General features: G+C 39.2%; 1 protein-coding gene across 4 annotated transcripts in view; it reads left to right on the forward strand.

The window, feature by feature from the left end:
- Positions 1–7024, forward strand: part of MPG (N-methylpurine DNA glycosylase) — a 52257-nt gene extending 45233 nt beyond the window's left edge. For all 4 annotated transcript variants that reach the window (XM_089691746.1, XM_089691752.1, XM_089691740.1 and 1 more), the window contains exon 4: positions 4794–7024. In XM_089691746.1, coding sequence (XP_089547872.1) covers positions 4794–5191 — 398 coding nt within the window. In that variant the 3' untranslated portion in view covers positions 5192–7024. The remainder of the gene's footprint in view (positions 1–4793) is intronic.
- Positions 7025–17680: the final 10656 nt, after the last annotated feature.

Here is a 17680-nt window from a genome sequence, read left to right on the forward strand (position 1 = left end):
GGGGCTGTCATGTTCGGTGATACATTGCTAAAGGTGCACAATCTACCTCTTGAAAGATATACTATTGCACCTGGAAGGCTTACATAATTTAGAGCGAGACTCTGAGTGTTCATCTTCGTTTCTTCTCAGTGGCTTAGGGCACTGACCAACAGCTTGCCTTGAGTATCATAATGGTCAGGTTTCTGCCGTTGCTTTCTTTTTTCAGCATCCCTTGGCCAGCAATTTATCATGGGGGTTCATCATTTGGCACCTCCCATGCGTTCCCCACCGTGGGACTTGAATTGATTTCTTTCGGTTCTCCAGAAAAAATTGAGCACTGACGTGATACTTTTTTTACTTGCACTAACATACATTTTTGAGGACAAGCTTTTGGGGTATGTCCCCTTCTTCAAGGTCCAGGCAGTACTACTTCACAAAGTTTTAGCAGAATGTTAGAAGAGATGTTGAAAGGGGGAGAAAAACAAAACATAACAGAAAGAAACACACACAAACAAATGTACACAGCAATGGTTATAAAACTAGGATTAGACTAGAGATAAGCAGCAAAAGCAAAGACTGGGGGGAACAACACTCACAGAGGGGGTTGTAAAACTGTTGGATAATGAGTGAGGAATCCCATGTTCAAATTAAGGCCGTTATCTCTTGTATCAAATAGAATTATCATTCTTAGTTCAAAAGTTTTCCTTTCCTGAATAGTTTTGAAATTTCCTTTAAGAACTAAAATATCGAGGTCTTCAATAGTGTGGTCTGGTTGTGCGAAATGGTGTCCCACAGGTGTGCAAAAGTCATCTTCTTTATGTTCCTTGATGGTATGTCTGTGCAAATTCATCCTTGTTTGCAATTTCTGTCCTGCTTCGCCAACATAAGATCCTTTGCTACATTTTCTGCACTGGATTAGGTACACAACATTACTGGAGGTGCAGCTGTATGAACCGGAGATATTAAAGATCCCTTTTGAGTGTCTGACACTTTTTGATGGATTGATTTGGTTGCACAGTCTGCAGCGGTTTTTATTTTGTGACATCTTGATCAGAAGGAAGTTTGCTACTGATTAGTTTATTTCTGATGTTGGGGGGTTGTCTGAAGGCAAGTATTGGGGGTTGCTGGAATATTTCTTTCAGAGTTCCATCCTCTGTTTTGATGTGTTGTAAATCTTTGATTATTTTTCTTATTCCTTCTAGTGCTGGGTTGTATGTAGTTACTAGAGGTACACTCGTGTTTATTTTTTTGTACTGAAGTAGATTTTCCCTTCGGGTTCTCAAGGCTGTGTTTATGCTGGGGTTGATAGTTTTGTCCTTGTAACCTTATGGAAGGCAACTGCTAGTGTCCCGAGATGTTTATCTCTGTCTCTTGGGTCAGAACATATTCGGTGGTATCTAATGGCCTGACTGTGTATGATGGCACGTTTTGTATGTTGGGGGTGGAAGCTAGAACTGTGGAGGTAGTTGCATCTGTCAGTGGGTTTCCTGTATATTGAGGTGTGAAGCGTATCATCCCTGATGTATACTGTGGTGTCTAGGAAGTTGACGTGTGTGTTTGAGTATTCCATTTTTAGTTTGATTGATGGATGAAAAGTGTTGATCAATGAGTAAAATTGTTTTAGGTTTTCTTCACCTTCTGTCCATATGATGAAAATATCATCAATATATCGATAGTATCTGTATGGTTTTTGTTCCATGCTGTCCAGGATTTTTTCCTCCAGGTCAGCCATAAATAAATTGGCATATTGGGGTGCCATTTTACTTCCCATCGCAGTACCCATACATTGAAGATAGATGTCTTTATTGAAGGCAAAGTAGTTGTGTGTAAGTGTGAATTCAATGAGCTGTGTAACATCCTCAGCAGTGTATTTGTGGTTTGGTGAGGATGATAAAGATCTGTGACATGCAGTTAATCCATCCTTGTAAGGGATAATATTATACAGGGATACTACATCCATAGTCACTAGAAGTGTATTAGATGGTAATTGCTGTATGTTGTTGATCTTGTTCAGAATGTCAGTTGTGTCTTGCAGGAAACTAGCAGTATTCTTGACTAACGGTTTTAAAAATGTTTCTACAAAGCCTGAGATTTGTTCAGTGAGTGTGTTCATACCTGTTATGATGGGTCTGCCTGGCTTGTGGATTTTGGGCAGCATGTAAAAGTCCCCAATTTCTGGATGATCCAGAATCGCATTTATAAGTTCTGAATGTAGTGTTTTAATGAGACCTTTTAATTGCTTTGTAAAGTCCTGGGTCGGATCATAATCCAGTTTTTTATAGTAGATGGCATTTTCCATCTGCCTCTGGCCTTCTTGTATGTATTTGTTTGTATCCATCACAACAACTGCTCCCCCTTTATCCGCTGGTTTGATGGTGATGGCCTGATTATTGCGCAAATCGTGTATAGCCTTTTGCTCCAGTGGTGAAAGATTGTACAGAATTTTCTTTTGCTGGGTGGATATCAGGGATGTAGCTCGCAGTCTGAAGCTATCAATATAGGTGTCCGGTTTAGGGTTGCGTCCTTGTGGAGGTGTGAAGTAGCTGTTCTTTTTCTTTGTGTAGCACTCCATTGTCCTAGCATTCCTTTCATTTCTGTGGAAATATTCTTTGAGCCTTAGTCTCCTGAAGAAATCCTCCATATCTGACAATAATTGTAAATGATCCAATTTGGTGGTTGGGCAGAATGTAAGGCATTTGGAAGGGATGGTTAATTCTGGTTCAGAAAGTTTATGATTGATGATTCCAAGTTCCTGTGTTATATCCACATTTTCAGGCAGGTCAGCACTAACACAAGGGATGCCTTGGGATTCCGGATTGGATTTCAGGTCACTGATAGTAGGAGGTATAGATGTTGGGTTGCTTTTACGTTTAGGTTGTATCCAAAAGGTCTGCTCTTGGTTTTGGTTCTCCAGAAACCTCCCTTTTGAGAGCATTTGGGAGATTCCTTTCACTTCTACACAGCAGGTGTCAGAACTAATGGCTGTATCCTGTAAGCCTCACTAATTGATTTTGCACAAGGATAAGGTGGCTCTTTGTCCATCCCCTTCCTTTTTCCTGAAGATGGTGTTGGATGTCCACCTGAATAAGGACATTGTGCTTCCTTCCTTGTGTCCTTGACCTTCTCATCCTATTGAGGTGGCTTTGTAGTCATTGGATGTGGTCCTGATATTTCGGGTGTATGTACAACATATATGTAAAGCGCTGCGTAAAATTTACAGCGCTATATAAGTACCGGAAATAAATAAAAAATAAATAAGTCTTCCGGATGTCCGACTCCCTCTTTGTGCTCATGGACAGGCCAAGGAAAGGCATGATGGCCTTGTCTGCCATTATTTCTTGTTGGATCCAGCCGACTATTGTTCTTCATTATGGCACATTCCACCATGGCGATTAGTGTCTCCTGGGAGTTCCTGCATCAGGCGTCTGTGTGTCAGGTTTGCAAGGTGTGCGGCCTGGGCATATGTGCACACTTTTGCAAAGTTCAACAAGGTTGATGTGTTGGCATCTTTGGATGCTTGTTTTGGCCACAAGATTTTGCAGACTGCTGTTTAAGGTCCCCGTTGGACCCTCTGGGGTTGTTAAGCGTGAGATGTTTTGCCTGGTTGATCTGACTGTTATAGTTTGTCCATGCCTCATTGAGGCACTGCTTTGGGATGTCCCTATTGGTCAAAAATTTGAAGGGCTGTGTCCGTCAATGAACGTGAAAGAAAACAGGATTTTTGTGCTACACACTGTAAAAATCCCTTTCTTTGAGTGAATTGAGGGACATAGCACCCACCCCTCTTTAAGCGATTTTGATCCTAATGCTGCTTTGTGTCTAACTGGCTTGCCTATACAGAGAGGAGGTTTTAATGCCAGAGCGGACTGCCCATAGAAGGTGCCGAGGTATTTTTTCTGCCTAGTGTCTTGCTCCTGCAGGTGACGCTATAAACCCCTATTAGTCAATAATCTGATGTCTGTGTCTGTCAATTAACTCAGAGAAAGCAATTTTATGGCGAACAACACAGAAACCTTTTTTTTACTTATCTGAATCTGTGGTCATGTGACACTCCAATCTTCTCTCTCCTTCTGTTTACAGGAGATGAGGTCCTTCTTTGGGTATCCATGTCATTGCCTGCGTGACATGGGCACTTTCATTTGGCTATCCAGTAGTGGGGTGCTCTCTGGATCCAGAAGGGGAATCCTAGTAGTACAGAAAGGCTTCTTCACAATAAGAGCTGTGAAAAATGTGGAATAGACTCCCTTAAGAACTGGTTCTGGTCAGTAGATTGCTTTAAAAAGGCCTGGATTATTTCCTAAATGCACAGAATATAACTGGATAATTCTATTTAGAGGTAAAGTTGATCCAGGGAATATCCAATTGCCTCTTGAGGGATCAGGAAGGATTTTTCCCTGCTGGAGCTAGTTGGATTATGCTTTATTGGTGGGGGATTGAAATCCTCTGGATCAACTGTGGGTATAATATAGTATATATGAATGTTTTCTATTTGTGTGTGTGTGTTATTTTTTTTGTTGGTTGAACTGGAGGGGCAAATGACATTTTTTAACCAGATTAACTATATAGCTATGTAACATCAGTGTGGGGAAGCCAGCTGGTGCAGGCTGTAGCACTGGATTACAGCCTCCCTGCACCTGAAAAAGGCACTGATGAGGGACTCAGTTGGTGGCTTTGAGTGGGTAAAACTTCACTTTTACAGGTATTATAAAAAACAAACAAACAATAGGATGTTTGAGAAGGGAGGGGGGCAATAAGGTTTTACCTGGAGATGAGCTTTAAAAAATGTACTATTTAATGTTTTGTTTTACCTACAGGAGATGGTGCAGCAGTTCTTTTAAGATCTCTAGAGCCTATAGAAGGCCTTAATGAAATGAGAAGCTTTCGAAGTAATCGAAGAAATGCATTAAAGCCATTGAAAGACAAAGAGCTTTGTAATGGACCCTCAAAACTCTGTCAGGCTTTGGATATTGATAAGAGTTTCGACCGCCGAGATCTATCCAGTGACCTGAATGCATGGTTGGAGGAGGGGTCAGAAGTCATGGAAAAAGACATTGTATCTTGCGCACGGATTGGGATTGGTTATGCAGGAGAGTGGACACACAAAGCTCTGCGTTTTTATATTAAAGGCAACCAGTATGTTAGTGTGCGAGATAAAACTGCAGAGGGTGGTATGGAGTTTGTCCATACAAATGTACTTGAAGATAACAAGTGAAATATATATACTGTGGTAAATATGATATGGTACATTACACTAAAGGGGAGTGTAGAGTTATACTAGAGCTCTGACTTTGGACTTGGAAGACACCATTTTCATGTAATGGTAATTTTATGTGATTTGTTATACATTTTACATATGTTTGTACATATGTATGAGTAAACCTGCTGAGCATAAGAATAAATCACAAAGGCCTGCCCACACGTGCATTCTTTAGCTGTAAAATGTGCTTTTACTGTAAAAAAATTAAATTTATTTAACACTTATGAATTCAAAATAATCAGCATATTTCTAAACATAAATTAGGTTGTATGAGAATGGATGTTAGGGGAAGGCATCATTAACCACTTTCCCTCCAGAGTATTTATCCCCCTTCCTGACCAGACCATTTTTCACAAGACTGCGCTGCATTACATTAACTGACAATTACGCGGTCATGCAACACTGCACCCAAATGAAATATATGTCCTTTTTTCCTATAAAAGGAGCTTTCTTTCAGTGGTATTTGATCGCCTCTGCATTTTTTTTTGCAATATAAACAAAAAAAGACCAAAAATTATGAGAAAAACAATATTTTTGAATTTTTGCTATTAAACGTCCAGTAAACTTTTTTTTAAAAATCACATTTCGTCATAAATTTAGGCCAAAATGTTAAATCTTTGCTAAATAAATCCCACGTGTAAATTAATTGGTTTATGTGAAAGTTATAACATCTACAAATGGCGGTATATATACTGGAAGTTTTTGTTATATACTAGTAATGGCTGCGATCAGCAACTTAATACGGGACTGCGGTGGATCTGACACGGGGGGGGGGGAACTGTCACCGACATCCCCAGTAACACGAATACAGTGATCAGTGCTAATAAAAAGCAATGACACTGTACTATTGGCATTAGGCAGGAAGGGGTTAACAGCTGGGGCGATCAAAGGGTTAACTGTGTGCTGTTTTACAGTGTGCTTTACTGTGTCAGCACATTGCTTTGTATTGCTCTGCTATGCAGAGCAATACAAAGCAATGTGCAGGAGCTGACAGGGGAGAGATCTGTATTGTTTACATAGAGGTCTCTCACCCCCCCGTCAGTGATACTCGGCGATCTCCCGGTGCTGGCAGGGAATCACTGGCCAGGACCCGGTGATTGATAGCTGAGGCTGCAAGTGGCGGCACGGGTAGGGCCACCTACCCGGAAATGCTAATTTTTGCTCAGCCCTGCCGCCCTGTAGCAGTATCTCTGCTATAGGGTGGCAGGAATGCGGTTAAAGGTTCCTAATTGCTCCAAAATGTTTCACTTTTCAGTGCATTTTCCTTCATAGTAGGGCTGTTGATGAGATTAGTCATAATTGTGATCTAGTACTTCCTGTGACATTGTATGTGGATATATGTATGTATCGATTTCAATAGTAATACCTATAGATATATGAATGCCAGTTGTCTCTGCACTTTTTAGTTGTAAAAAAAAATTTCATATCAGGATATAATGCAAACTAGTAGATTGTCTTGAAATGAGCAAGGATTGTTGATTTATTTCTGCCATCATGTTACTGAAGGTGAGGTTAAGCCAGCAGGGAGAGTGGTGAATGTGAATCAAATCTAAAAATCATGCCCAACTTCATGTCATTCCCCTATGTTTTCTCAGGTTATGTTTATTCATTGCGATCTTGGGTCAAAACCTGGAATGTTCATGCTTTAGGACAGTGGTAAAAACCAAACCTTCTTTAATAGAACCTTCACCAAATGTACTTCATCGATCGTGATCTGTGTGATCATATGTTATAAAATCTGTATTGGCAAAATAAAGAACATCTTAAATAAATCTAGGTTTTATGGTATAGACCATGTATTCCACATTTTTTTGGCAACGATAAACCAAGTCAGAGTATATTTAGTCTATGTGAAAGTTATAGAGTTCACAAAGACTTGAAAGTCTGCTATAGATTTGAAAATTGATCAATCCTGATGTACTGACTGCCTATCTCCATTCTGGAGGCCCTAAAATGCCAGGACAGTACAAATGACCTCTTTTTGGAAAGTAGACAGTCCAAGGTCAGAGGTATGGGGAGTTTTTTTAAGTTAAAATTTATGTCACAATTTTCTGGAAAATTAAGAAATTAATTTTTTTTTTCACAAAGTTGTTATTTTAACAAGCTATTTCCCACACACAGCATAGGTATACTTACAATTACATCCCAAAACACATTCTGCTACATACCACATGTGAGACTTTTTCATAGTCTAGATGTAGAGAGGGGCCCAAAATCTAGGGAGCATTTTTGAGCTTTTAACCTCTTCCCGTCTGGCTCATGTTGATAAACAGCTGGATGGGAGCGCTGCCGATGCGGGTGGATGTTTCTAAATGTCCCCCCACATCCATAACCTATGCACGCTCCCTGTACAGGACCTCTGTGTGAGGTCCCGATTCATGTGCACATGCATAGTAGTAAACAAGATGTCACTTCCTGACATCATTGCTTACTACTTGTGAAATCTGTGAATGATCACAGAGGTCACATAGTACAAGGCTATTCACAACAGCCTTTTACCATGTGACAAGCTGTGACCAATCACAGCTCGCACAGTATTTCCCAATGGCTGCAGGAATGCAGCCAGAGAGAAGGAGAAATGATTGCTTTTACACCCATAAAAGGCTGTAAAAGCAATCAGTGTAAAAAAAAAAAAATCTACATCACCCCCCCGTGTCACTATGGTGCCATTGTACTTCTTGCGTGACAGTATGTTAACAAAAAAGATGAAGAAAAAATTTTTTAAATTATAATTTTTGGTTATAAACTAATTTTGGTTTTTTTTTTTTTTTTTTTTTTTTTTTTTACTAAAAAGATAGATGAATACATTTTGACCAGGATTTATGAAGAAATGTTGTTTTTCAAAGGCACAAGCTCTCCAACAAAATGTATCAATTTACATGGACGAGACAATCCATTTACCACTGACAGGGGTGATCAAAATGATCATCTTTTATTGATTCATGTAAAACCTTTATGCTGAAAGGGAAAATAAACTGTTGCTATACCTGATTATAAATAGTAATTGTATTGGAGTTTGGCTTCAGTTTGGTTTTGTATTCAGATCTGCTAATACATTTAACAGTCCCCCCCTTACCCAGACTAACAATACTGCTGTCTGCTGTGCCTCCTGTGCTCATTCATCAAAGTTGTGTCTCACTAATACAGAAGGTGTGTTCATGACCAGATCACCAGGTGAAAACAGAGGGGCAAAAGCCAAAGAAAAGAAAAATGGATACAGCCACCACATCTGATTGGTAAGCTGCAGTATGATACATTTTTAGTTTTGGGTAAATACTGTTTTCAGGCATTCTAGGGGCATAAATTACACATCTAATTTCCTGTCTGCCTATCACATTTTTGGAGGCCCTGGAGCACCAGGACAGTGGAATCACCTCCAAAATGACCTCATTATGGAAAACAAACACCCCAAGGTATTTTCTAAGAGGCATGGTAAATATTTTTAATACTTCATTTTTTTTGCCTACAGTTTTTGGAAAATGCAGAATAATTTATTTTCAAAAAGTTGTAAATGAATAAGATATTTCTAACACGACTCATATACCAATACTATAGTGCCAATATGAATGAACAATATACAAGAGAAGGGGCACCTACATCCAACACCCTCATGAGAAAACCGAAAAAAGGGGGAGGATAAACATCAATATCTGGACTTTCTCGGTGCCAAATGAACAAATCAGCACAACATTTTTTTTTAAAAAGTGTACCAAAATAGTTTTTTTATTACATAGTTTTTTTAAAAACATATTACTAACAAAACAAAGGCTAAAAATATACATTGAATAGTAGGACTCCTATTAAGCCCCATAAATGTAAAGAATTGTGTTATTAACCGTCCAACGACAAAAGATGGCTTACAAACAAATAAAAATATGGGAAAGGAACTGCAGCTGACCCTTTTTTTTTTCTTTGCTCCACTACCGCTTGCTATAGCTGCATATTACAAGAGTGGGTATCTGAACTATGTGGATGTAACTGGGATATGTGAATTGATAAATCCCCCTACATGATACATTGTTCGCTCCACTTCAGATATTGACTCAAATTGCACGGACTGCATATCACCTAGCAGCTTATTTCATTGCTTGCTTTTATTCCCAAGCTTTATGCCAGTTGCTAACTATATTGGGAAAGGCTGAAGTTGCTTATTAATCAGGAGGAGATTAAGGGATTTGGTTCCACAATCATTATGTCATTTTGACATACAGTTTATATGCAACACCCAATTTCTCTAATTTAGCCATTGTTACTCTAGCTGTCTTTAGAGCCTGGGTTTTCATTAAGCCACACCCTCCCAGTCCACGTGTCTGTGACTAAGCATTGATGTCACTTTTTTAATTTTGTGGTTAAGAGAAGATTGTCTTTTTGGTGGTGATGCAGGGTTTTTACTTCGGTTTTTCTGATTTGGTTTTGACTTATTGTCATTTTAGACATGTATTAATAATGTTTTTTTTTTCTGGTTTTATTGATCATGTCATGCCATGTAGTCTCTAGAAGGTAACCACGTTTTAGGTGTGATCTTTTCACTCTTCTCATTATTTTGTTTCATATATCGGGTTACATGACACGGATTACTGAGTATGAGTTGGCAAACAGATAATTTATTGCTCCAAACATTCTTTTCCCTTTTAATACAAATACTTGGAATTATAACCCAAAACACATTCTGCTACTCCTCCTGTGTATGGGGATACCACACATGTGAGATTTTTTCACTGTATGGACTGATTATGTACCGGACATTCTATCTTGTATATTATACAAAGCAACCAATTGTATCAAAACTAATGCACTTTAAAAGGTTGTCTCTATACAAGTGATCAGGGAATATAGCTTTGTGTATTGTCAACTTTAACAGTCCCCATTGCTAATAGTCAAGCAAGCCTAGCCTACTGGTAAGTGGCTGCACCCAGGAATGGCATGTTCACTGGCCAGGAAGCACAGGAAACTGAATAAATGTCAAACAAAAGAGTTCCTGTGGTTCCAGAAGTGCAGTTGTCTGCAGGGGATGGCTGGGACTGGTGTCTTCCAGGAATGTAGTCAGACAGGCAGATGGGTCAGTTCAGGCAGCAGACAGAAACATGGTCAGCAAACAGGCAATGGATTGGTCCAGGCAGCAGGCAGAAACATGGTCAATACACAGGCCAGGGTCAGTGCAGGCGACAGGCAACACTGCCCTGGTGTGGCAGTGATCAGGAACACTGATGCTGGCTTACACTGGCCTGATGACACTGGGACTGGTGTGACAGTGATAAGGAACACTGTTGCTGGAATACATTGGTCAGAGACACTGTAACTGGCTGCTCTATTGGATTGCGTTTACCTGTGAAGTTGGAGGTTGATTTTGCCGACCCTCAAACGATACCCCTTTTAGCTGCAAAGACAACAGCCAGAGGTGTACACATGTCACAGCTGTGATGCTTTGCAGCTTTGGCAGGAATTGTACCCCCACTGATCCAACCCATTCAAGTGAATGGGGGGAGGTGCTTATTTGGGGACGAAGAGGTTAAAGCAGGTGGTGAGGCGATACAAGCCTCATCCCTGCCTGTTAAATGTGATCCAAGGCTGGATTACTCTTCAGAGAGCACTGCACATAGGAAAGAGTATTTATGGTGACACTGAGATTGGTGCGGTTCGTCTCCATTGCATGGAACTGCACTTACCATTGTTTACAATGATCACATGGTACAAGGCCACTGTGATGATCACAGTAGTAAACAATGGTGTAGCAATTGTGCACACAGAGATGGACGCGGTCATCCATCTTGCTCAAGACCCTACATCTTGTATCTCGCTCTCTCCCTCCTCAGGAATGTGGTCTGTATGATGCCGAGAGATCACAAGCATCAGGCCCAGCTGGAGAGCTTCATGGTTATAAACCCCAATTAGTCTGGTCCCAGTATGTCTGTGAGACTCTTGCTTGGAAAGGATTATAAACCAGTCCTTTACTGGGCTTCAAAGACATTCCAGCTAGCCGTAAAACAGACCTCACATTTAAAACCTACTTTTCCATATAATTTTATATCTTAAGGTAGGAAATAATTACATAATCATAAAGCATATATTCGTATAGCTCAGTTTAATGCAAGTCGTCTGATATCTTACACCCTTAGTGGAAGTCTACAGGAGAGCAGAAAGCCATATAGTTCTAGCTGGAATCGTCAAATATGGCATGTTTGATATCTAGACGTTCAGCAGATAATTCTGCATATTAATCTACCCATGGATAGAATGTTACATGTACCTAGGGAAGGTTATTGCCCTGGTATAACTGGAGGGATTTTGGTTCTAGTCTGAGTCCCCCGACTACAACACCCCTCCCCAATGAGGCGATTGGTTCTCTGCTGTAAGGAGACACCCTGCTGAGTTCCTAGAAAAAGGCGTTACAGAGTACAGTGCATTTTAGTGTCCAGTGCATTAGTGTACAGTGCATTATAGTGTCAAGTGCGTTAATGTACAGTGCATTGCGCTGTCCAGTGCACAGTGCATTTTGGTGTCCAGTACGTTACATTGCGGTGTCCAGTGCGTTAGTGTACAGCATGTTACAGTGTACAGTTCATGTTAGTGTCCAGTGCGTTAGTATCCAGTGCATTACAGTGTACTGTGCATTGCAGTGTCCAATGTGTTAGTGTAGAGTTCATTTTGGTGTCCAGTGTGTTAGTGTACAGTGCATTTCGGTGTCCAGTGTGTTAGTGTACAGTGACATTTGGTGTCCAGTACATTAGTGTACAGTGCATTGCGGTGTCCAGTGCGTTACAGAGTACAGTGCATTGTGGTGTCCAGTGCATTTCAGTGTACAGTGCATTGCAGTGTGTTACAGTATACAGTTTATTGTGGTGTCCAGTGCGTTACAGTGTACAGTGCATTTCAGTGTCCAGTGCATTGCGGTGTGCAGTGTGTTACAGTATACAGTTCATTGTGGTGTCCAGTGCATTACAGTGTACAGTGTGTTACAGTATACAGTTCATTGTGGTGTCCAGTGCGTTACAGTGTACTGTGCATTGCAGTGTCCAGTGCATTTTGGTGCCCAGTGCTCAGTGTGTTACAGAGTACAGTGCAATGTGGTGCCCAGTGTGTTACAGGGTACAGTGTATTTTAGTGTCCAGTGCGTTAGTGTCCAGTGCATTGCGGTGTGTTTCAGTGTACTGTGCATTTTGGTGTCCAGTGCATTACAGTATACAGTGCATTTTAGTGTACAGTGCCCATATTATACAGAAATTAGAAAAACAGGTGATGAAAATGAGAAAAGAACAAAGAAATATGTTATATAAATTGGAAGACTAGGAGAATAGGGATAGGAGATGCAATCTAAGGATACAAGGCTTTCCAGAGATCTCCTAAGGAGAAGATTTGACGGGAATAATAACAAGAATGCTGAACACTATAATGGATAGAACTAAATCAGAGCCTCTCAAAATGGAGGGAGTATATAGAATAGGAAAATATATACAAGATAGGAAGGAAAAGCCAAGAGATGTAATAGTGCAATTCCATAAGTTTGGGGATAAAGAGCTATGGAAGAAGATAAAAGGAAAAGCAATAATAAAATATGGAGAAATAAATATACAGATCTTTGCTGATTTAGCAGCGGAAACATTATTTGGAAGGAGAACTTTGAAACCATTATTGGAACAGATGAGAAAACAATGTTCAATATAGATGGGGGTTTCCAGCGTGTTTGATCGGATGGAGAAATGGACATTCAGCAAGACTGAGATTCCCCGAAGATCTTAGAAACTTCTGTGAGAGACTTGATATATAGAAAATAAATATCCCTGGTTGGGAGGAAGAAGGAGAAATATGGGCTATGGAAAATGAGGGGTGGCAGGTAGCTCTAAGGAGAAATACAGAGTAGGAATAGTAAAGAGGAATAAGATGGATGGGAGGGGGGGGAGGGTATGGGGGGGAGTTGGCAGCCCGAGATTATGCAGGAAAATAGGAGTCACATTATTATTATTCTGGAGAAATCATGGAGGACAAAGCAGGTATATGGAAGAAAGGAAGAGTAAGGGGACAGGAGAAGAAGGATGAGAGGAGGTGAGAAAAAGAGGAGAATGGAAGAGATTCACTTTCTGACTTATAAATGTCAAAGGTTAAAATAGCCCAGGGAAGAGATTTAAGATATGTAAAGAACTTCAGCATAGACTCTCTTCAGTGGTATTCCTACAAGAGACACACCGTGTACAAGAAACAAATGTGAAGCTACAATCCAGATATTATCCAGAGTGGTATTATGCAGATTCCCCAATTAAACGTGCAAAGGGAGTGGAAATAGGATTTGCAAAAATATAAGGTTTAAGTTGGAAGAGAGATTGGTAGATCCAGAAAAGAGATTCCTTTTCTTGAAAGGAAAACTACAGGAAATAGAATGTACATTAGCAAACATTTATGGCCCGAATAAGAATCCTGAGTTATTCTTAAAAAATATTCTGAGGAAATTCATGGATTTCAAAAAAGGGGATTTGATTGTGGCTGGAGATTTTAATTTGTATATGGATCCCCAAATGGATGTGGCCTCTCCTGTGATGAGAGATTGAAATACACTTTTTACTTATGTACATGAGATGTATTCAAGATTGAATTACATACTGTTGGACCATAGGCTTATTGAGTCTCTGGTGAAAGTAAATATAGAAGTTATGTCAATTTCTGACCATGCCCCTGTTACAATGCAATTGCTATGGGGGAAAGAACAGAGAGGAGGAAAATTATGGAGGTTGAATGAGTCACTTCTCCAGGAGCAAGAGACGGAGTGGAATGTTAAGAAGGAAATAGAGAAAATCGTTGAAGAAAATGTCTCTGAGGAAGTGTCGGTAGCTATGGTGTGGGAGGCACATAAGGTCTATATTAGAGGTATTTTAATAGCGATAGGAGCAAAAAAGAAGCGGGAAAGAAGATAAAAAAGTAAATACACTCTTAAGGGAACTCTGTGAATTAGAGCAGACACATAAAAATAGAGTAACAAAAGAGGTCATGCAGAAGATAATAAATAAAAGAGAAGAATTAAATAACATTTTGGAAGAAGAGGAGAGTGTTTAACAAAATAAGTGAGAGATATAGATGGGGGGATAGACCAGGAAAGTATTTAATGAGGGCTCAGAGTAAAAACAATTTAGGAATTATATTGAGAAAATAAGAGATAAAGGAGAATTGGTTCATTCAACCAAAGATATAGTAAAAGTGTTTAAAGAATATTACAATAAGTTATATAATGTTAAGACTCATGGTACCATAGGAGAAGATGAAGTCAGAGATAAAGAGAGAAGACTGGCATATTTAAAAAAGGCAGGATTACCGATATTTAATGAACAATTAGAATCCTAGAAACTGCTATAACGCAGGAAGAAATACATCTTGCATTAAAAAGTACAGTAGCCGGGAAAAGCCCAGGACCTAACGGGTATACAGTGAGATATTATAAAAAATATGAAGAGATTCTATTACCTAAGTTGAGAATATATATGAATGCTCTGGGAGGAGAGATGGAGATGAGGAGGGAATCCCTGCAAGCTCATGTGGTTCTCATACAAAAGGAAGGTAAAGATAATACTCACTGTTCAAGACCAATTTCCTTATTAAATATAGATACTAAACTATATGCAAAAGTACTGGCAAGCAGATTGAAGGCCTTAATGCCGAGTTTGATTCATATAGATCAAGTGGGGTTTGTCCCAGGGAGAGAGGGCAGAGACAACGGTTTAAGATCTTTGTTCCTTATACAAAAAAGTGGGAAAGAGAGAACTCCGGCGTGGGCACTTGCGATTGACGCTGAAAAAGCATTTGATAGAGTAAATTGGGGATATATGTTAGACATCTTAGAAGTAATAGGCATGGGACCTAGAATGAGAGAATTGATTAGGAAATTACATAGCCAACCCTTGGCAGCAATAATGGTAAATGGGGAATTATCCAAGTACATTGGGATGCAGAATGGAACAAGACAGGCATGCCCTTGTCCCTATTGTTATATGTACTGTCTTTGGAATCTCTTTTGGCTACCATCAGGAATAATGTAGATATAAAACAAATTTGGGCAGGAGAAACTGAGCATAAGGTGGCAGCTTATGCAGATGACATGTTGTTCTATGTAGGAAATCCGAGGATAACATTACCAAACTTAATGAAATCTTTAAAAGAATATGGAGAGATGTCAAACTTAAAAATTAACCCAACTAAAACAGAGATCTTAAATATAAACCTTACAAATAGAGAAAAAAATGTTACAGGAGGAATTCCCTTTTATTTGGCGAGAAAGAGATCTAAAATATTTGGGTATAAAACTTACTGCATCTTTAAAGAATTTATATAGATTAAATTATATCCCACTAATAAACAAGATTAAGGACAAAATAAAGATATTTAGGAAAAGGATTTCAGTCATGGATTGGTCGGATAAACTTTATAAAAATGGAAATCGTTCCCAAAATTCTATATAAATTTCAAATGATACCAATTAAGCTCCCAGAGGCATATTTTAGAATAATATTATATCATTTATATTGAGAAATAAGAAGCCCAGAATAAGCTATGAAATCTTAAGTAGAGATAAAGTAAAAGGCGGACTGGGGGTACCAGATATGAAGAGACACTATAATTCAGTAATACTGGCAAGAATTTTTGATTGGACACATAATGCACAGGGGAAAAGTTGGGTAAACATAGAAAATACATTAAGTCACACGAATTTAAGTAGAATCATTTGGTTACCTCCTCAATTTAGAGGATTAAAAGATAACACAAGTTTGTTTACACGTAATGTTTTGAGAGTTTGGGAAACTTTACACAAAAAAAGGGGGTGGGAATTTAATTCATTGTTAATGCCCCTAGGATCTGCAGAGTTTTTTCCTCCAGGTAAAGAGAGTATTACAGGGAATTGGATAAAGAAGAAAGATGTTCAATTAAAAGATATAATGGTGGGAGAAGAGTTGTGCCCACTTAGAGAACTGGAAAGTAGGAGGGATATATTTGCTAGAATGGATAAATGGCGGTATGGTCAACTAAAACATTTTGTAGGTAGTCTCCCAATGCCATTAAGAAAAAGAGAAGATTGGAACCCCTTTGAGCACTTATTAGATGTAAGAGGAGATGGGAAGCACGGGATCACTAAAATATATAAAATTCTCACAGGTGCTACAAGGCCACTATTTATAGAGAAGTGGGAAAGGGATTTAGAAGTAATAATTGATGAGGGAAAACAAAAAAAAGTATATAGTTTAATTCACGGGAATGTAAATATGAAGGAAATGGAAATGAATTATAAGTGTTTAGTAAGATGGTATATTACACCGAATGTAGCGCATAGAATAAGTGGAGACAACTCACCTTTATGTTGGCGGGGATGTGGAGAGAGAGGTACAATGATACACTTATGGTGAGAGTGTCACAAAATTCAAGAATACTGGGAGGGCATAGTGAAAATAATTCAGGAAATAACAGAGGTAAATATTCCTAAGGACCCTGAGACTTGCCTTCTTTTTGGTACCAAGTTTTCGGTTAAAAAATATTAAAAAAATGGATTATTGTATTATTTAAATGAAGCGAAGGGGCTGATACCCCCCCTGCTAACTTGCCGACCTGCTCCACTCTTCCTGCCACTCCATCCCCCACAGCTATCTCCTCCTGTGCCACCATCCCCTCCCTCCTAGATTGTAAGCTCAAAAGAGCAGGGCCCTCAATCCCTTCATGTTTTGCATTGTATTGTTATTGTTCTGTCACATGTTCTGTCCCCCCTTTGTAATGTACAGCGCTGAGCGAACTATCCGCGCTTTATAAATACTGTATAATAATAATAATACCCAAGTTTTGGAAGAAACAACAGGCACCGAAAATAAAGGATTGGGTAGAAAGAGTGGAAAAGATATATAGAATGGAGGAATATAAAATGGAGGTATTTCGTACAAGTTGGGAAAAGCGGGTACTTTTTAAAAATTCAGAGGTATACCTAGAATATGTGGAATAAGGAAAAGAAGGGAAAGGGGATGAATATAGTACAGTATAATACCAGTAATAGCTAAGGTTCAGGATTTCTAGAATGAAGTTAAAAATGCATAATCAAAGGGTGGGGGGAATAGGTAAGGGGAGGGGTAAAAGGTCACTGAGATTAAGGTTATTTCTGGGAAGTGTTATGACAGAAATGTGTAATCTATACTGTTTTATTAGCTTTTGTACATTTAATATGGTTATTTGAAAACAATAAAATATTTAAATAAAAAAAACAAAAACAAAACACACTTCTCCAATGGGAGGATGATCTTGCCTACATTTATACTGAACAACAATGGCTTCACCCATTTCAATCAATTTACCGAGCCACTTGCTGCTCGACACTATGGGAATTAACACAAAAAAATATTCCTTAAATGGTATGTCACTCCCGTTAAAATGGCGCGTTTTAATAACCACGATACCCTTTGTGCTGGAGGAACTGCGGGAACCCTGGGA

This window comes from Staurois parvus, unplaced genomic scaffold, assembly GCF_062004578.1.
Source record: "Staurois parvus isolate SC_StPar_1 unplaced genomic scaffold, SC_StPar_1.0 ptg000022l, whole genome shotgun sequence".
Classification (NCBI taxonomy): Eukaryota; Metazoa; Chordata; class Amphibia; order Anura; family Ranidae; genus Staurois; species Staurois parvus.